At 35.9% G+C, this 22,113-nt stretch overlaps 1 protein-coding gene across 6 annotated transcripts in view; it reads left to right on the top strand.

The window, feature by feature from the left end:
• Positions 1-22,113, top strand: part of Nipped-A (Transcription-associated protein Nipped-A) — a 1,216,281-nt gene that overhangs the window by 331,462 nt on the left and 862,706 nt on the right. For all 6 annotated transcript variants that reach the window (XM_090382460.1, XM_090382459.1, XM_090382462.1 and 3 more), the window contains 3 exons: positions 3,738-3,834; positions 16,665-16,759; positions 16,890-17,055. In XM_090382460.1, coding sequence (XP_090238586.1) covers positions 3,738-3,834; positions 16,665-16,759; positions 16,890-17,055 — 358 coding nt within the window. The remainder of the gene's footprint in view (positions 1-3,737; positions 3,835-16,664; positions 16,760-16,889; positions 17,056-22,113) is intronic.

The following is a 22,113-nucleotide window of genomic DNA, read 5'->3' as shown; positions in this document are numbered from 1 at the left end:
AATATATGAGGATGCTACCTCCTTTATTAGACTAGACAAAGACAGTAGCAAATTTAAAATCGAGAAAGGAGTTCGACAAGGAGACACAATATCTCCGAAGCTGTTTACTACTGCCCTTGAGGAAGCTTTCAGAAGATTAGACTGGTCGCAGAAAGGAGTCAGTGTGAACGGAGAGTACCTAAACCATTTACGATTTGCAGATGACATTGTGGTCATAAGCCATGATACCAAAGAATTAGAGGAAAACCTTAATCGGTTATGCACAGTTAGTAAGGATTTTGGACTAAAGATGAATATGGCTAAAACAAAAGTAATGATGAACAAGTATGCCACGGAAAGGGAAATAATGATTGGAGGAGCAGTAATTGAAAAGATGGAGTCATATACTTATCTGGGACAAGTTATTAGCTGTAATAATGATAAATGTCTGGAAGTCAAGGGAAGAATAAATTTTGGATGGATAGCATTCAGGAAATATAGTCACATACTGAAGAGCAATATCCCAGTTTGTCTGAAATGTAAAATAATGAATCAATGTATACTCCCCACCATGACTTATGAAAGTGAAACTTGGGCACTCACCAAAAGAATGGAAGAGAAGCTGAGAACTACACAGCGAAGAATGGAACAAATTATATTGGGAATCAGACTGTTAGATAAGAAGAGAAACACATGGATTAGGCAGCAAACTCAAGTAAAGGGCATTCTTATCAAAACTAAAGAACTAAAATGGTCTTGGGCAAGACACATAGCTCGAAGACATGATGACAGATGGACTAAGAAAATAACAGAACGGTACCCAAGAGGAGTTAGAAGAAAACCTGGAAGACAAACGTGGAGATGGATAGATGAAATTCATGAGTTTTTGGGTAGTAAATGGATGGCCAGTGCTCAAAACAGAAGGAACTGGAAAGTTGCTGGAGAGGCCTTCATCCTGCAGTGGATTGAAAATGGCTGATGATGAACCCCCACTTAACGCTGATAATCCGTTCTGGAAAAACAGAGCGCTAAGTGAATCCGCGCTAAGCGACCGCCACATTCCCATAACATGTATTTGTAAGTTGCGGTTGGTGCCATAGGATAGTTCCTAATCAATAATAAATGGTAGTGAAATGGTACACAAATATCGGTCAAAATATTTAATATTCAAATATTTGTACCTATAAAATATTCTGCATTACATACGTATATAATTATGTGGTAACTGCTTACGTATCAAAATTAAACTTAAAATTCCAATTAAAATCATGAATTTTTAATTCATGAATTTAATATGAAAAATGTGTCGATTTTGGGTTGAACTTTGGCCCTCTTCCAAATAAACTAAAAGGGGTATTAATTTTAAATCCCCCACAGTGTTACCACCCAACAATAAAGTCAATCGATCCTTCCCCACTTTGAAACCTGGTATGTTTTTTTTTTTTTTTTTTCTTTCAATATAAAACTTCTTTTAGGCATTCGTTTTCACAAAAGTCCTGCTTCAGCTATGTTAAAAACTTGTTGAGATGTATAACACACAATACCCCTCTTCAATAATTTTAACAAGTTCTTTTTTGAAAGTTTCGGCTCCTTCATCTGCACTTGCAGCTTCTCCCTGGATTTTAAATCTTTTCAACCAGCCCTTACCAGTTTTAAATGGTTCCACATTTTTTTTTTTTTTTTTTTAGTTGAGCCCAATCCGGGAGTTCCGCCTGTATCGCTTGCCACAGTGTATGTTCCCTACTATCTGGGCTTGTCAGATCGCATTGTGAGGATGCTTCGCAACTTTCAGACACACTGTGTGCAGCTCCTGGGCCGGCGGTTGCACACAGTAGTGTCACAAGTCAAAGACCCCATTACTAGGGATTCTAGTAGTGGGGTCGTATATGAGATCACATGCCCGGATTGTGGGGAATGACGTTGGGGAGACAGGACAGCATCTTAAGGACCATCTGGGGGAACATTCAAGAGCGATACAGACCGCAGAGCTCAATAAATCTGCCATTGCCGAGCACTATTGGGAAAAACAACACCAGATCTCCCCCGACAACGCCGTCATCCTTGACCGGGCGCATAGATTCTGGAACCGCAAGTGGCTGGAAAGTCTGTGGATGGATCCTCTGGCAACAATAGCATGAACAGAGACAGAGGAGTTAAGCTTCACCCCCTTTTTGAGGCGGTGGTTTTTGCCAGAGATAAACGTTTTAGTTTTCCACGCCCCCAGACCACTTCCGGTCCTGATACACATGAAAGAAATACCGAGTATATGCCTGGTCATCCACATGTGCCGTGAACCTGGTATTTAAGGATGTGTGTTGCTTAAGTTTCATTTTTGCCGAGTAAGGAGGCAGACACCTCCGAAAGCTTCAATAGTGTTTTTATCACTTGTAAATTTATATTTTAATGTATTTTAACTTATTTACTTATTTTATTTTATTTTTGTTTTAAACTAGTTTTTTGTAAATAATAAATTTTTGTAAATATTATTTTAGTCTTTTGTATTATTTTATTTTATTATTAAATCAGTTTTAAAGGATTGACGTACCTTAGAGGCCTTATTGCAGATAGGGAGTTATATAGGTCTTTTATTTAATTTTTGGCCAGTGTGGCTCAGAGTTTCTTTGCATTGTACTGCTACTACTAATACTAAATAGGTGTAAAGGATACTACTGAGTAACATAAGTAACAATAACCTTTTTATTTTATTTTATTTTTTTTGCATTTTTTTTTAAATTTTGATTTGAATTTTGAAAGATATTGATATTTGAAAGCATATAGGTATAAAATGTTGTTTTTTATTAAACTTCAAAATCCACATAGGAACATGCTACTGAGTGCGCACAAGTTCACAGAAATTGAGTTGTGTTCACAGAACAGACTGCAGACCTATATACTTTCTAGGAAATCATGTACAAAAGGATTAATAAAAATGTACATATAATGTGAATCTTTTAAATCAATATAATAAACAAGTAATGTCATTATATATTAATTCATTTTATATTAAATTAGCAAAAAAGAAGGAATGTTTTCAAACAGAAGCCAGATTAAAGTGTGCAATGCTTGAAATGAGAATAATGTGTGTTCAGCCATCATATCCTATGTCATTCCTTGAATCGGTGCAGTGCTATAGACAGAATTTACAGAACTTCAGTTAGTTCAATTTACTCAAATGAGTAATTTGTGTATGGTGGAGGGGTTAGATTAATATAATAGGTAATGGCTTGATAAAGCTTTTTGAAAGTGCTAAATGTAAAATTTCCTGATGACCCATACATTGTAAGTTGAGTTACATTGGACATGCTGAATTCAATAGGCACTTTATATATTTGGGACAAGGACAAAAAAATAATCAGTATTTCATTTTAAAATAGCTGTATTATCAGGTGAAAATCAATATACCATGTAAGCAATTTTCAGGGTTTTTGACAAGTAATTTCTTTGCATTTTTTTCTATTGCATGTGAGCAAGATAATCTTATTAAAGATAATCACAAAGTGATTAGCTTTAACAAGAAAATAACAAAAGAGAAGCTAACCTGTTAACAATTGTAACATTTATTTCCTCCATAAAATATATTATGGAACAGAAGTCTAAGGTCTTGCCAAAAAAAGTATTTTCCTCAATCACTTATAATTTTTCTGTTGTGTTAGTTATGCAATTTGAAAGTCATAATTATTGTCTTATTATTCTTATGGTGATAGAAATTTATTTAAACAAGTTGGCTTTTAAATGTAGATTAAATTTCCTTTTAACAGACCGTTGCGAATTCTTTCCTTGCAAATTCAACTACATCCCCGATCTTTGCCACTATTTTAGTTGAATATCTCTTAGAAAGAATGGAAGAAATGGGATGTGAGTACATTTTTTATTTATAATACATTTCTGAATAGTTGCAATCAGTTACAAATAACAAATTAAGTAACTTTAGCCTATTCTGTCTAATACTTCTAACCATTTTTACTTCTTAAAATACACTTAACTTTTAATTCTTTGTTTAAAATCTATGAAAGAGTTTATTTGAAACCGTATATAGAAACTCCCCGACTTACATAAGTGTTGTTCCGCGGAACGCTACGTAAGTTGTGGAATTTCCCCATGCTTGTGCAGCACTCGCAATTGTGATCGCTGAATTGATTGAATCAAAAAAGAAATGTTCGACAAACATGTACATAGAATTATTTATTGTATTTATTTAATATTTTATCTCATGCGCAGCAAAAATTACAAAAGTGTGCAATTTAAAAAAATTTCAAAATTATAAAATTACAAAAAAAGAGAGGAGAGAAGCATAATGTCAGTAAGTTTTACCTCTTGAGCATTGTTGCCAGAATCGACATCTTTAGCTCATAAGTACGCCGCTGCTAAGGTTGAGGGCTGTGGAGATTTAGAAGCCACTCAACCTTATGAAAGAATATATTAATGGATGACTGGACGATGGCTTTTTTCTTTTCATTGTAGATTTCTTTGTAGCAAGCATATCATTCACCCCCTCTGTTAACTTTTAAGAATCATTCGCTGTCAGGATCCATCTTCTCAAACCTCGGCATTGCCAATGCAATTTCACCAAATGCCATTGCGATCTCTCTGGTGATGAAGCATCTTGGCTCCTCATTTGGTTCATCTTGAGCTTCATCAGCATTTTCTTCTTTCACTATCACTGCCTGCAATTCAATAAGTTCTTCGTTAGATAATTTCTTCTCTTCTTCCTCTATTAACCCCCCCCCCATGTCTTTGGCATCAACCTCCAACTGAAGTAGCTCTGCAACCTTTACATAGTGTGCATAGTGTTAGGGTCAGGCGCCACCTGTGATTTCTCACATCTGCGCCATATGTACACTGTGAAGAAATACAGAACTACTGTAAATTCCAGAAAAGTGTTGTCTGTTGTATAAGACATATTGCGTTAGGTTCTGTTGGGTGTCCTGGCATTTGGCCGCAGGGCCCCTGGTGGGACCTCACGTTGCCCGCACACACCGCTAGGAGGTAGCCAGGCTGCCCTTTATTCTCTGGCTGGTCTCCACCAGTGTCGCCTGAGCGTCCTGGATGAAGACCAAGTTAAAAAAAAAAAAGAGAAAGAGAAGAGAAGGCCTGGGGAACAAGAGGAAGGGGGGTCTGAATGTGAGGAACAAGCCAAAGTGGACAGATAGGGAAGGCAGTCCACCCGAGTAAGGAGAAATAGGGGATGGGTATAAGGTATGTTCGTGTCGGACGGCACCTGGGGGTAGAGGGATCAAAAGTCACAGGGGCAGGAGCCACTGTGCGAGTGCCAAAGGCCAAGCACTCTCTGGGAGTCAGCTTTTCAAGGAGTGCCAACCATGATGATGCCAGCATAGTAATTTAATCATCAGTCTTACTCTTTTATCAGTTGAGAAAATGCTATCCGACCCCAGTTTGTTATTGCACTTGAGGGTCGTTGTTCTGAGCAGCTCTAAGTTCAGCAAACTTTGCCCGTCTGATGGTAAAGACAGCTTGTGCGTAACTCGTTAAGGCTTTGTATGTTGTTTCATTCTGAAGCAGGTATGTTTCATGGTTACGAGGGTTCTCCTGGATTTCAGTAAAAAATTTGAGCCTACAATCATCGTAACCTTTACAATCATGCAACCTTTACAATCTTATCTATAACCGATTCATATAATTCATCTTTTTCAAATCCTTCGAAGCCTTTTACGTGCCGTGGGCATATTTTCTTCCAGTGCCATTTAAACAACTTTTAGTAATTCCCGCCCAGGCCTTATTAATTTTTAAGATGGCATGGTAAATATTGTAAGATTTCCAAAAGTCTCGTAACATAATTTTTCTCACCGTCTACTGCAGGCAATGCCTGAGCAAATGTTGTACATTAATAGTATGCTTTTAAATTCGAAATAACACCCTGATCCACAGGTTGGAGGATAAGTTGGAAGTCGTGTTTGACGGTAGAAATATGACTCTCATGTTCGAATTGAAATCATCTAGATGTGTAGGATGTCCAGGAGCATTATCTAATAGAAGCAAAATCTTGAAAGGAACATCGTTGTCTTTACAATATTTTTCAACCTCGGGGATGAAGCAGCATTTAAACCAATCCTCAAAGAGAGATATTGTTATCCATGCTCTCTGGTTCGATCAGAAATGCATGGGTGGGGTGGCTTTATTGATGCCCTTAAATGCAAGAGGATTTCCCGAATGCTATACAAGCAGTGGTTTTAATCTGTAATATCTCACTGCATTAGCCCCAAGCAAGAGCTTGGCCCTATCTTTTGACGCTTTGAATCCTGGCATTGTATTTTCCTCTTTGGCAATGTATGTTCGATCCAGCATTTTTTTCCTTTACAGAGCAGTCTCGTCAATGTTAAAAATTTGATGCGTTGAATAGCCGTCTTCATCAATAATTTTTTCCAACACATAACAAAATTTCTCTGCAGCTGCAGAATCGGCACTGGCAACTTCACCTAATACTTTAACCTTGTGGAAACCAGCACGATGCTTTAGCCTATTAAACCACCCGTTGCTTGCCACGAACTTGGGTTGGGATTCGCCATACTTATCCTTAATATCTTTATAAATACTTGTTGCTTTTGCTTGAATGGTCATTAGACTCAGGAGCATTAGCTTCTGAATCTGATTTTCGATCCATATTATTAACAGCTGTTTCATATTCGATATAGCACCTGAAGCTGTTTTGTGATCACTGCTGATCTCAAGTGTGCTGATCTTTTGACATGTTACTTTATATGTGCACTCTCCCTTAAAATAGTATTCATTGTTGAAGCAGCTAGACCTAATTCCCTTGCAATAAATGACAAACTTTGTCCTGCTTCGTACTTCTTAATCGTTTTCATCTTCATTTCTAAATCAATTTTGTTTCGTTTCCTGGCACTGCCAGCACTTGCACTTTCTGTTGTTCCCTTTCCCTTCATCATTATAATGTGTAAATAGGAATGAAGAGAAGTTTCTGAAAATTTTGTGTTTTATATGATTAAAGATTTCAGTGAAGGGAAACACATTTCACCATAATATCGTAAAAATCCACACAATTGCAGTTATTGGTATTACTGCAAATGCAATAAGAACGAGTTTACTACCTGTTTATAATTAGATGCACCAACAGAAAAACCCAATAAACCGGAAAGTGCAAATTGTTTTATTATTGTGACCTCCAGAAATGTGCCTTAAAAAAATATCACAAAGTCGTTCACAATTGATTGTTATAACAGAGCATATGATAACGATGAAAGGATAGTGCAATTTCCATTATAAATATGACCTCATAGAGAGATAAATAGCTTAGTAATATAGCGAAATTTTCAACTTTGAAGGACTAGGAACGAATTACAAAAAAAAACAAAAAAAAAACACAATGTGCTATTTAGTTCACATTACAATATTTTTGCGATACCTCCATTTATTCCTAAAGGATGCAAAATACATTTCCACAATTTTTTAAAGTTTGCCCGGGCTGGGAAAAACTTACGTAAAGTTGAATTTCTGTACGTCGAGTATTACGTAAGTCGGCGAGTTCCTGTACAATCAAATTTCTTTAATTCTTACTCAGAACTATTGATAAGGAAAAATTAATAAATTCGCTTAGTTATTACTTGTGATATCATTAGATTTGAGAAAGGACATTCGGTTCCAGATGCCTTTTTTGAAGGACTTTATTTTTTTTTTTATACTTCAGATTTTTAGGTATTACAAATCAAGAAAAGAATTTTTATATTATTCATGCTTTCAAACTTTTAGAAATTAAAAATCAGTTTTTTAATGGTGGTCTGGCACTGTTTAAATGGTGTTTCCTCTTTACTTCCATGTTATTAATAATGCATATCATATGATGAAGTTGAGTAAATTATGCAAATCATCATGAAAAGCAATAATTTTTGACTTGAACGTCAAATTCAACTCATGTTATATTAAACAATTCCGAATTATATTTATGTAAGCACTCACCCAGAAATCAGAAATTTTTTAATACCCATAATGTATTAAGAAATTTATCTGATTGTTTTCCTCCTTACATTGCATAATTTGTAAATGAATTGATGATATCACAGATAAATGATATTAATTTTGATTCAATAGATAGTTTACATCATACAAAGTTCTTTGCATAATTCTATAATTTCAAATTGAAATTTATCATCTGTGAATTTTTAAAATACTTGATTCAAAATTTCTCACTGATTATTCATAAACTATCAGGCAGTTTTTGATTTATTTACATTTTTTTATGTTTGATCTTTAAATAAGTTTATAAAAAAAAATTTTTTTTGTAAAAAGGTATTGATAGTCTGCTGCTTTGAATGTTACACAGGCCATTGGAGCTTATATCAGAGAAATTTATACCATATATCATAATTATATAAAAGAAAAGCAAACATACTATAAGAATACAAATAAATTTCACATAATAGGGAATGTATGCATGTTTTCATCATAACTATTTATTCATGTAGTTATGGTTAAACTTAATTCTTTTTGTGCCTTTTATAAGTATGTTTTTCTGATAAAAGGTGGCATTGGTTGTTAGAACAAAACCAGAATAAAAGTGATATTGGAAATTGGAGAATAACTGTGAAGTTCAAAGACAGCAGTGACATCAATTTACCACAAAATCATTAGTATTAGTGGTGGTAAATGATGCAAGATAGCAAGCATATACAGTATCAAAAAAAAAAAAAAAAAACCGCTCATATCACCTGTTGATCTCCTCCAAACAGTTTTTCTTGTTATTCCTTGAATTTGTTCCAACAGTCAACTACCCATTAGCTGAAGGCAAACTTCTGCATATCTATCCTGCAACTATCCTCTCTCAATTTGAATTTATGCTCCCTCATGCATAGTCTGAACATGAGGAGGAATGCCATCAGCATTGAGCTTACTCAATCTATTCAAAGCCTTAAACCCCAGTCAGATCACCTCACAGGAGCATAGGCTCCAGTTATTGAAATTTGCTGCACTGAAGCCTTCTTGGTAAAAGCACCTTTTTGTTTTCCTCATTGCCCTTCTATGCACCCATTCCAGCAGATCTACAACCTTTGTATTATCTGAAAACTTAAATGCTAAGCCTATTATACCTTCAACAGTATCACTAATAAATATAGAGAAGATTAGTGGGCCCAGCACTGAAGCTTGAGGAACTCCAATAATAACATTAGTCCACGAAAGCCAGTATCCATTGATAACTACTCTGACTTCTCCCACTCATATATCCCTTTATCCATAGCAGTAACTTTCCCTTAATGCCACACTGCTCCAATTTGTATAGCAGTCTTTCTATGCAACAGTATCAAAAGCTTTTCTGAAAGCCAAGTATATGATATCAAAATTATTTTTTGGCATCCAGTTCCTAGGTTACTGCATCATAGTATCCAATTAGATTGGTCTGACAAGACTGCCTCCTTGACAAATCCCTGCCGTGACTAAAGTATAACTGTATTCCTCTCTAGATGTATCTGCATTACCAGTGACGCCATTATTTTCACTGGTACAGAAATTAAACTAACAGGTCTGTAATTACTTTTGTTTTCTTTAACCCCCTCCCTTCCCTGTGAATTAAAGATACATTTGCACATCTTTTCTATAGCAGTATGTTCAAGAGGCAACCAGAAGTAGTAATACTCTTGATCTGATTATCAGCAGTTATTATTCATGCATTACGAATTTTCAGATAAAGGAACCACTAGGTGGCAGTTAACCACTAGGTGAGTGTACTGATGTGGGATTTACTCAAAGATATAACTACCATCAGGGTTAAAGAGAAGGGTTTTTCTTTTATAAATCTTGGAAGCTACTAGGCTTTTCATACCAACTAAGAAATACTGTTCAAGGTTTCGGCCTAAATGGGTGTCAGATGAACTAATGAGACTCTTTGCAGAGAAGAAAAATGCATGTGATGCATATAAATTATCAGGCGACACAGAAGCCTACTGTAGATATAAGCTAGTCTGTAATCAAATCACAAAGAGGTTAGTCAAGCAAAGGCAGATTATGACAAATATTTGGCAGAGGATGCAAAGAAAAACAGCAAAAACTTCTTTACTTATATAAACTCTAGAATTGTTAGTCTCATAAAAGCAACCTTGGCTGGCTCTAAAGCAGTGGTAAGAATTGACGTTTCCCTTTGACATTAATGCTGGTGTTAGACAGGGCAACGCACTTTCTACTTTATGATTTAACTTGGTTTTAAAGGCAGTTGTCAGAAAATTAGAAGTAACTTGACACATAGGCACAAAGACAGTGCAGGTCTGTGCATATGCTGATGATGTCGCTATTAACAGTAGTACTAAAGGAGCACTGGAGGAAATAGTGGCCAGGCTGGATAGTTTGTTTGTTTGTTGTTTAGTTTTAGGAGCATTAGCAACTAAGGCCATATTGCTCCAGGAATATGCGGTGGTCATTCCCTGACCTTTCCGCATCCTCTGTATTTGATGATGACGGGCTCGAATCCCAGTCTAATCAAGAAGCGTGTGCTACGCACTGTCGCTCCTTCCCACCTGGCTACGAAGGCGCCGGCTGGATAGTGAAGCACAAAGAAGAGGACTTAGGATAAATGAAGACAAAATATATGGAAGTCTGGAAAACGGCAGATAACACAGAAAATTTAAGAACCAGCAGCTTCTCGTTTGAGCATGTTCAAAATTTCGTCTATCTAGGTTCGCAGATAACCCAGTGCAACTCTATTACTAATGAAATTAAGTCCCATATCCTGAGTGGAAGATACTTCTATGCACATGAAAAACTAAGGAAGTCCAGATTATTGAACAGACATTTAAAATTAAGAATATACAAAAGTCTCATTAGACCAGTTGTAACATTCGGTTTCGAAGCTTGGACATTAGTGAGTAAAAATGAACAGTCGTTGAGAGTGTTCGAGAGTAGAATTTTGCGAAAAGTCTTTGGGCCTGTACAAGATGTTGATGGATCCTGAAGGATCAGAATGAACCATGAACTTGACAATCTTATTCCGGGTGCAGACATCGTCAGATTTGTGAAGAGCCAGAGACTTGCCTGGTTGGGACATGTTATGAGAATGGATGACAGCAGAACAACTAAGTGGATAATGAAATGGACACCTACCGGTAGGAGGGCAAGAGGAAGACAGTGGAAAAGATGGATGGATGATGTAGAAGAAGACTTAAAGATCATGAGAATAAGAAATTGGAGACGTTTGACTTCTGGGAGGGCTTACAGGCGGAACATTGTTGAGAAGGCTAAGACCCACCCTGGGTTATAATGCCAGAAGAAGAAGAAGGAAGGAAGGGAATGAATCAGGTTGGTCCACTTGATATCGATGGATTGTCCATTTATGATCCTGCTCAGCTGACAAACTGAAGTATTTTGCATCTACATTCACACTTGAAGAATGGAAGTGGAGGATAGAAGCTTATTAAACTCTAACAAGGAGCTAAATGATTTTGAAATAACTGAGAACAAAGTGGAGGAAAAATTGTTGAAGTTAAACATATGAAAGGCACCTGAGGTGAATTGGATCTATCTAGTTATATTAAAGGCGACGGCAAAGGAAGTAAGCAAACCCTTAGCCATAATTATATGAGCATCCTTGAACTCAGGGGAGGTTCCCATAGACTGGAGATGTGCAAATATATCCCCAATTCACAAAGGGGGATCAAAGGGTGACAAGTAATTGCAGACCTGTTAGTTTAAACTTCTATTCCGGGGAAAATAATGGAGTCACTGGTAAGAAGAAATGCAGAATCATCTACAGTAATACTTCAGACACAGCATGGGTTTGTTAAGGGAGAAGGCTTGTCTGATGAATTTGATTGGATACTATGATGTGGTCACAAAGGAACTGGATGCAAAAAATAATTTTGATACCATATACTTGGATTTCAGGAAAGCTTTGATTCTGTTGCACTTGGAAGACTATTGTACATATTGGAGCAGTATGGCATTAAAGGCAAATTGCTACAATGGATAAAAGGATGGTTGAGTGGGAGAAGACAGAGTGGTAATCAATATACACTGCTCTTTGTGGACTAATGTTATTAGTGGAGTCCCCCAGGGTTCAAAGTTGGGCCCATTTTTTGTTTTTTATATTTATCAATGATATTGATGAAGATATATTAGGCTTAATGTCCGAGTTTGCAGATGATATAAAGGTTGGCAGGGCTTTTAATGATAGTAATGACAGTATGCTACTGCAACAGAATCTACAGTCGGGGTTGTAGAGAATGAAAAAATCGCAGTGCAGACAGACTGACAGCAGGTCATGGTGTTTTGTTATTGATATACAACAATTTTGCTTGTATTTAAAAGGAGGTGATTATCCTTTTCTATAACGCTATGGTCAGGCCATGCCTTGAGTATTGCGTACATGTCTGGAAGCCTCATTTTACGAAGAATGTAGAGTTGCTAGCATGAGCACTAAGAAGGGCTACAAGGTTGGTCAGGGGAACGGGGGGGGGGGTCCTCTTACCAAGAAAGGCTTAAATTCTGCAAATTGCAGTGTCTGGATTCTAGGCACCTGTGAGGTGATCTGATTGAGATGTATAAGGCCTTGAATGGTTTGATCAAGCTTAATGCTGACGGGATCCTTCCTCTTGCTCAGATTTCAAACATGTGGGGACATAAATTCAAACTGAGGAAAGACAGTTATAGAATATATGTGCGTAAATTTGCCTTTATCCTGCAAGGTAATTGATTGTTGGAACAAACTTCCATCCATCGTTGTGGAAGTTGATAGCTTAAATAAATTCAAGGAAGAACTAGACAAAGTTTTGGAGTAAATGGATGGGTGAAATGGGAAGAAGGTTTTTTTTTTTTTTTTTTTTTTCCCTTCTTCTTGCTGATGCTGTATAAGCTAAGCTTGCTTTCTTGCATCATATGCCTGTACTAATGATAATGTACATTGGATCAAAAGTTACAACAATATACAAACTCTGTATGTTCTGATCATGGAACTGCATTCTGCCACCTTGAATATAAATTTGCTTTTGATCAATTTGGTGTAACGGATATACAGCATACCTATAAACAATTGCTAACTTCCAAAACTTTGCAAAATTTATTATTTAAAACTTTACTGAAGGAGAAGCCTAAGGTTTTTTTCCTATCTAAATTTTAAGTTTTTAAGATATGAGAAAGAGTTTAAAGATTAACTTTTTTTTTTTTTTTTTTTATCATAAGCATTATCTTAAGAATTAAAAGAAAGGGAACTATTTCAGATTTTTAAAAATAATTTGATCAAATGCCAATTTTTATTACAGGTACTCACCCAGATTTCAGAGCCATATATCATTGAAAAATCAGGAAGCTGGTGGTGACATATTGAAGAAGAGTTTTAAGTTTTATAATGGGGGCAGTATTTTCTATCTAAACCCACATTTTTTTCAGGGAGGAGATTCAGAATTTGTCTGATTGAGTGTGGAAGAGCATTCTTGCATCAAAATGAATCCCTTTATGGACAGCCTCTTGTAACAGGTTAAGAATTAATGGAGAAAATAAGAAAGATGGGGGAGTCCTCTTTTTTTGTAAAAGAGATATAGGCAAATTACTAAGCATTAACTTTGAGACCAAGATTCATTAAGTGTGTGGTGAATTCAGTTAGTTCCTGAACATTTATTGATTAATATATTATTAGATATTGACTGAAGACAAAGGTATGTGAGAAAGTCCATATTTTAAGGTATGCCAGTGGTGATAGATTTAGTTAAGAGACATTCATTATAGGAAAAATTCAGACTATTGATAAGTAGTGAAGCTTTTATAAAAAAAAGTAGCTCCTGCCTATGGAACCATAGAAGTTCTCAAGAAGGAAAACTTGTCTATTAGTGTTTACCAAATCAAAAGCAGACAAAATGTGCTACGTCTTGATAGGCTATATATTCAAATGTGTTAGTAAAGAGAAAAGATCCTTGAAACAACTGTTAGACATTGGATTTCATATGATGAAAGTTTTCTCCTGTTTAGAACAAATTAGCTGATGTGGTAACATAAGAGGACCTGTACAAAAGCAATGCCTCCTAATTTTTTGCTTTCAAATGTGGTGGCATAGATCATTTCGTGTGTCATTGAGTGGTCACTGTTATCGGTCCGCCGACCGGGCTAGCCGGGTGGGTAAAGCACCTGCCTGGCAACCCAAAGGTCGCGGGTTCGAATCCCGCCTCGGGCTTGGATCAAAGTACTGCAAAAACCTTGGGAGGTGCATTATGGCCACAGAAGCTGATGCGCCAATAACTACCAAAGAAAAAAAAAAAAAAAGAAAAAGAAAAAAAGAAAAAAAAAAAAAAAAGTTATCGGTCTTGTGAAATCATAGAACACGAAGAGTTCAAAATGGTGGATGTTACAGATATACGTATCAAGCAAAACGTGAAGATTGAATTTCTTATCAAGGAAGCAGTGATGGCTATCGAAATCCATACCTGTCTCAGAAATGTTTATGGTGACAAATACTGTAGATGTGAGTACAGTTAGACGTGGGGTAAGGCACTTTAAGAATGGGGAAAGTGACATTGTTGACAAGTTCCAAAGCGGCCAGCCAGTAACATCAGTGACAACAGACAACAAGAGCCGGATTGATGCACTGATCAAAGAGGACCACTGCATCACAATGTAAGAATTGTGTGATGCGGTAGGTATAGGGAAACCTGCTGTGATAACTATCATAAAGAAACTAAGCTACAGCAATGTTTACACCCGGTCAGTCCCGAAAATGCTGGCACATGAGCACAAAAAAAAAATCCCGGAAAGTCATATGTACGGAACTTCTCCGGTGCTAAGACAGTGAAAGAGGGGTTTTTTCTTTCATTCATGGTCACAGGTGATGAAACACAGGTCCGCCACTATGACCCTGAAATGAAGAGATAGTCGATGGAGTGGTACCATCAAAATTCACCACGCAAGAAGTTCAAAAGATAGTCTTCTGTTGGTAAAATCATGACGACAGTGTTTTGAGAAAAAGATGGGGTCTTGCTTGTGAATTTCTTGGAGTGTAGCACAACAGTCAATTCAGATCAATATGTGGAAACATTGAAAAATTTGAAAGCCTGCATCTGATTAGGTTCTCTGTGACAATGCATGACTCCACACCAATCTGCACATGATGGAGGCCATTGCAAAACTGGGGTTCATTCTTCCTCGTCCCTCTCATAATTCGGATCTTGCACCTTACGGCTGTCACCTCTTCTGCCCGCTGAAGGATGCACTCTGTGGAACCCATTTTGCAGATGATGACCAGCTCAATTAGTGTTCGCAAAGCCCTCCGGAGCAAGAATAAGGACTTTTACAGAATTGGAATACAGTGTCTGACTTAGAGATGGTAGAAGTGCATAGAAAATGATGGTGAATTTGTGGAAAAGTAACTGTGTTTATTAATGATTGTGGATTAATTGATATAAAAGCCATAGTTGTAGGAATTAAATTTTCTGAGGGAAAAAACAGGAGGCATTACTTTTGTACCGCTCCTCGTATGATGCTATTTATCTTGAATTGTATACTACTGGTGCATATATTATAAAGTGTCTGTAAACATCACCAAACAACAACAGAATAAGTAAAGTAAAAGGTGTAGAAAACTAGTGAAACAAATTAAATTGGAAGAAACAAAAGGCAAAATAACTAGATATTTTAACTGATGAATCTGAGAGGTGGTAAGTGATATAGGAATTGAACAAAAGAACAACCTTCTGAAATGAGAGTTTAAAGAAAAACAGAACAGATGGAAGTTGTTGCTATACCATATTACAAATGAAGTAAAAAAACATTTTAGGGTCCAATTAAAGGTAAATGAAGTAAACTTAACTGGTAGGCATATATATACAAAGGATAGAGAAGAGAGATTAGCCAAATAGATATTCAAATAAAAAATCAATTGAAATCAATCAATCAAAAGAAAGTGGATCAGTGTGATATCAAGAAAACATTAATGGAAAGAAAACTTCTACTTACATTAGTTAGAGCCAGTGAACTAATAGGAAAATAATCAATTGCTGATAGTTCAGAAGATCTGACTTATACTATCATAGTGACCTGTATACTCACTGTTATAACAGGTTTGGATCACAATGATAAAATTAATCACAAAACTTAACCTCCTCTTCTGGAGTCCTAGAAATGTGATTGCCACTTCAGGCAGAACATGAACCCTCTTCTCTTTATTTTCATCTCTAATCATCCATTCTTAACAAAAATGGATGATTTTTGTGTATTTGGTCTACACTAAATTTCTCTCTCAATTTAAGTTTCATTTTTCTCTAGTTGATTTCATGCCATATCATCTGCATCCTTTATCTAATTTATTCAGAGATTCCCAAAGATCTTGTTTGCAACTCTATATATATATAAAAAAACGTTTTTCTTCTTCTTTTAACAAAGATAATTTTTTTTAATAGGTAATTACTGGTACTTTACATATTGTTACATATTTTTATTGGTATTTACTGATACTTTTATCAGCATTACTGCTACTTTTTCAATTTATTATTGTCATCAGTAACAATAATAAATTGAAAGTTTATCAGTAACAGACTGATACTTTTTCAATTTATTATTACTACCACTTTCACTATTCATTTTACTAATTATTTTCATCTGAATAGATGAAAATATAAAACAAATGGAATGTAAAATTTTGTACTCACTTTAGTAACTATGATTATTGCCAAAGTATTCCAAGCAAAAAGTATAAAATGATTATATGTTCATTGTTATTTATTATTTTATTTAATTATTTTTTCCAGCCAATATGGAAAGGTCCAATTTATGTCTGAAATTGTTTAAGTTAGTATTTGGTTCAGTTGCATTCTTTGCTGCTGAAAATGAGCAGATGCTGAAGGTAATTATTTAGCTTTTAATTTTGACCTTGCATTATATTACGAAATTTTTTAGATAGACTTGAAAATTGCTAAATAATTCTTTAGAGAATTTTGCCTTGGCTATTTTTAATTTTTTCTCCCTTTCCACAGCCCCATTTGCATCAGATAGTGAATAGATGTATGAAGTTAGCATTATTAGCTAAGGAGCCTTATAATTATTTCTTGGTTTTAAGAGCTCTGTTTCGTTCAATTGGTGGAGGAACTCATGATTTGTTATACCAAGAATTTCTTCCTCTACTGCCTGATTTATTACAGGGTAAGTTTTAGTTGAAAAAAAGTTTAGGTGAGTACCTTCAATATAGTTGTGTTTTAAAAATATTTTAAGCTTTTAGTTCCTCTAATTTTTATTGTTTTCAAAAATAATTTAAATACATTGGAATCCCAGTTATCCTGTAGAAGCTGTTCATACAATTCTAAACTTTATTCTGTGAATTGGCCATTCTTCATGTACTTTATAACCAGTAATGTATAGTCTTTGCTTATTAGAAATAAATGAAGAAATGATATGTACTTTATACCAGTAATAGACAGCCTGTGCTTATTATATTTTATTATTATTATACAGTTTGGTCTTTTGGTGTTCATGTACTTTATAACCAGTAATGTATAGTCTTTGCTTATTAGAAATAAATGAAGAAACGATATGTACTTTATACCAGTAATAGACAGCCTGCGCTTATTATATTTTATTATTATTATACAGTTTTATCTTTTGGTGTTTTTTTTGATGGTATAACAGCAAGATTACAATTGTTGAAGCCAAAGAGATCCAGTGAAGTGAATTGTTGAAGCCAAACCATCCAGTGAAGTGTATGATTTTTAGACTTTTAGTATTAGTAGTGGCAGATGATGTATGGAAGTAAGATTATAGCATTGACTAACATAAAAAATACTCTGTCCAAAATCAAAATCTTCTCACATCTGTCCCAACTGGCCTTTTTAATTGAAATTTGTTCTCTTAGATGAGTTTCATCTGAGCAAGAGTTGGAATGCTATCTGCATTTAACTTACTCAATCCCTTAAGTCTTTAAAACTGAATGAGGACCCCCCCCCCAACAGGTGCTAGCTTCGAAATGTCACAATTTGCATAAATCTTTTTTAGTAAGAGTATCCCTTTGTATACCTGACTAATCTTGTCGCTCTTCTCTGCACCTCTTCCACATCCTTCCTAAAATGAAGCTCTCCAATTTGTATGCACAACTCAAGCTATGGCCTAACCACAGCTTATGCATTTGGACAATCACCTTCTTGTCCCTGCTGGCAAAATTCCTGCATATCATTGATAGGACCCCATGAGCTGGCCTAACAGCCTGTCTGCACTGCTTAGAAAACTTCATGTCAGACTACAATTACCCTAAGTCCTTTTTGTTCTCCATACCTTCAGCATGGTATCACCTAATTTTCCTGTTAATCTGAGATTATTGCTATCCATAGGCATTACCTTGAATTTGTTGATGTAAAACCTCAGTGTCACTTCTCAGCCCATCTGGCTAATTTTTCTATCAAGAGATATTTCTGCTGCATCGTTTCCTGATTACTATCATGATATGATGCCAACCTTTGTGTCATGTGCAACTTGGACATTAAACTTGATATTTCATCATCAATATCATTAATAAATATAGAAAACAAAGGGCCCAGCTTGAACCCTGAGGAACTATTAGTAATAAATAGATTTTAAACTTTACACAGGTGAAGTGCTTTCATTCAGGTATTTTCATTTTAAAGTTAACATGTGAAACGTGCCATTCAAACATTAGTGTCTCCCCATTTATATTGTATAGCATTTTTCAACTTGCCGGTAATATAATCCCCCTTTTCCCATTACTTTTAAGTGTCTGCCATTTGTAATAGTTTGCAGTACTTGATCCCTGCAATTAGCAAAGGATACCTGTAAATAATTGCCCTCGGTTTATAGAAGAAAACCTCTCCAGCTTAACACTACATGATTTGGCTTTTTGTATGTTAAATTTTCTATCCTCTGCTTCTTATTGTTCTGCTTCTGTCATAGATACTTGATTTGATTAAGTTGACATTTAGATTTGCCATGTGTTGTCTCAGTAATTGCAGTTGTCCATATTTTGTTCTTAACTTGTAATCTTACCTGAGTTTTATTGCAGATGGGCACAGGAAAAATAGATTCTTCTTTGTTGTAAGTTAAGAGAAGATTTGGTTTTCAAAGAATTGAAGTCAAGTTCTTTGCCATACTAGTAAGAGAAATTGGTTGCAGATTTGTGAGTATTTTATGTTGTGTATGCAAAAGATAAGATTTTCTGTTAATGGAAAGAAGACCTGATGTAGCAGAGTGGTCAGGAGTGAGAGTGCAATAGCACATGCTCTTTGAGTGGACCACAGTTTAAAGCCCATGACTACTAAATACGAATAATGTTTGTGTTGATGATTAATTAAACTCCACTGACCTGGTGGTTGCTACAGAATATAAACAAGAACTTTTTTTTTTTTGTAATTAATATATACAAGGAAAACCGATAAATGAAAGAAACTTGAGCTCCTCCATGAAAGTATAATGGTTTCTCCACTTGTCACTTATTTGGAGAGGTTTGGATTCGAGGTCTCGTAGACTGGAGGAATTTCTAAACACTTCTTCTATAGGGACTGTAGGCTAACCAATGAGGCAGAAGGAGTAGCATTTTGCCCTTGAGTTATTTTTCAATTTTCAGCCAGAACATGTAAATTGCTCCAAGAACCCATACACTCTTGTACAGCAATGATGCACCATGGCCTGATCTGCTCATGTGCTTAAAAACCAACAACAAGAATTTATGATTGATAAAAAGTGCAGTCAGAGCCATTCATCATCAAGTTTAGTGATGATAAATGGCTCTGACTCCATTTATCATCACGGTTAGTTTAAATGGCTCCATTTATTTATCATCGTGTTTAGTGACTGTCCAGTTACCATCACATTTAGTGAGTTAGCAGTAAACTAGTCAGTTGAACAAAACAGAACTGGCACCACAGAATGAGAGAGACTGTCTTGAGGGCCTTTGTTCCAAACATCGTTAAATGCCTTTGAAATGTTTTACAGTAACATTTTGAGTCTTTCCGATTTCACAATTTGCATAAGGGTGAAGTCTCTAAGCTAATAATAAGCAATCCTTGAATTGAGGGGATTGGGATGTGCAGTTATATCTCTCTCCGATTCAAAAATGGCAATGAGATGGTGACATAAGTAATTACCGATCTGTTAGCTTACTTCTATTCTGGGAAAATAATGAGTCACACTAGCTAAAGTAGTAATGTAGGACCATCTAGACGGGAATGCAGTTATACTGCAGTAAGATTTGTTAAAGGCTGATCTTGTCTGATCAATTTGAATGAATACTATGATGTAGTAACCCAGGAACTGGATGCCAAAAAATATTTTTGATATCATATATTCAGTTATTTCAGCATAGCTTTTTACCCCATTCCACATAAAAGCCTGCTGTTTAAATTGGAGTAGTGTGGCATTAGGGACAAGTTACTGCAATGGATAAAGAGATGGTTGAATGGGAGAAGACAGAATGGTTATTAATGGACTACTGTTATTAGGGGATTTCCGACACTGCTGGGCCCAGTGTTGTTTTCTGTATTTATTAATGATATTTATGGAGGCATAGCAGGCTTAATACCTAAGTTTCCACCATTCCACAGATGATGCAAAGGTTGGCATGTTGGTTAATGACAGTAATCAGGATATGATACTGCAACAAGATCTAGAAAAATTAGGCAAATGGGCTAATAAATGGCAATTGAAGTTTAACATTGACAACTGCGAGGTACAACATATGAGTGATAGTAATTAAATCCAGAATAGCATACCAAATGTGTGGTATTTTCTGAAGTTCTCTGAGCAGTGCAGATGGGCTGTTAGGATATCTCCTAATGACAGTAATCAGGATATGATACTAGAATACCTCCTAGCAGCCAACGGGGTTTTGTCAATGATATACAGCAGGGGTAGCCAACGAGTCGATCACGGATTTAATTTTGGGCGTCACTACGAATTTTAAACAGTTATCTTTTATACAGTTATCCCTCGATTTGTGGCAATGAAATTTTTGAAATGGTAGATCGCGGCACATTTTGAAGGAAAAATGTATATACCATCACATATTAAGTTGGCCACTCCTGATATACAGGAATTTTTCCAGCAGGGATAAGGAGACTGTTATCTCAAGTATCACATATAGGTCTGGAAGCCTCATTTTACAAAGGATGTGGATCTTTTGGACTGGATGTAGAGAAGAGTAATGCGTTTAGTGAGGGGAACAAAAGGGTGCTCTTTCCAAGAAAGGCTTCATTCTGCAAATTGCAGTGTCTGGAAACTAGGCACCTGCAGGTATATCTGATTGAAGCTTTTAAGCCCTTGAATGAATTGATTAAGCTGAATGCTAATGACATTCCTCCTCTTGCTCATACTCTATACATGAAGGGGCATAAATTCAAGTCGAGGAGGGGTGATTGCAGGACTGATGTGAAATTTAATTTCAGCCAGTATTGTGGAAGTGTAGTTTGAATAAATTCCATCCACAAATTTTTTTTTTTTTTTTTGGCTGATGCTCTATAAGCTTGATTTCTTGTCTCATTTGCTTCTACTAATACTAAAACAAGTCCCATGGTCCAACAACAATAGAATCTATATTGATGACCATTAACAAATGGTGGATTTAAAGGTAATGCAAGAGGTAGCAGTGAGTGAATTAAATTTCTCCATTAGATTGTAAAGGGTTGAGGTAAAGTGACTACAACAATAATTGGTAGGTACGGATTTGCCATTCACGATAATGAATTGGCTGGGTATAGACAAATTTCCATGCAAAAGACTGTGAAAACACCAGTTGAATAAGGGAGTGTGGAAAGGAGACATAAAGCAGGAGTCATCTCCAGAGCAGAGGTTTTAAGAACAATTGAATGCCAGGGCCAAAGGACTTAACAGTGTCAAGATATTTTCACAGTTCTTATCCCTTCCTCTGTCAAAAAACCAAAAAGGGACGTTTGTATGGTATAAGAGGATTTACCAAAATAATTAGAGCAAGAATTAAAGGAAAGTTGCAGTGCTTGTAGATTATCTTTGCTTGAAAGTGAAACAGAGGTAATAATAAGAATGGATAAAAATGCTGTTAGTGTCTTTTGCAGGGAATCAGGAAGTACAGTTGCCATTTGGACAAGAATCAAGTTCGCTTCCTCATCCACTCCTGGACTTTCCGGGGTCAACTTTAAATTTATTACTAATTTGTTTGCTGGCTTATTTTGCTTTTTATTGCAAGCTTTAAGAAGACCTAAATTTAACATGGAGCTAAGGATGCAA

This window comes from Mastigoproctus giganteus, chromosome 10, assembly GCF_048544385.1.
Source record: "Mastigoproctus giganteus isolate SK-2022 chromosome 10, ASM4854438v1, whole genome shotgun sequence".
NCBI classification, from domain to species: Eukaryota; Metazoa; Arthropoda; class Arachnida; order Uropygi; family Thelyphonidae; genus Mastigoproctus; species Mastigoproctus giganteus.
Note: the sequence above shows the minus strand (reverse complement) of the source record. Positions and strands in the feature narration are given on the sequence as shown.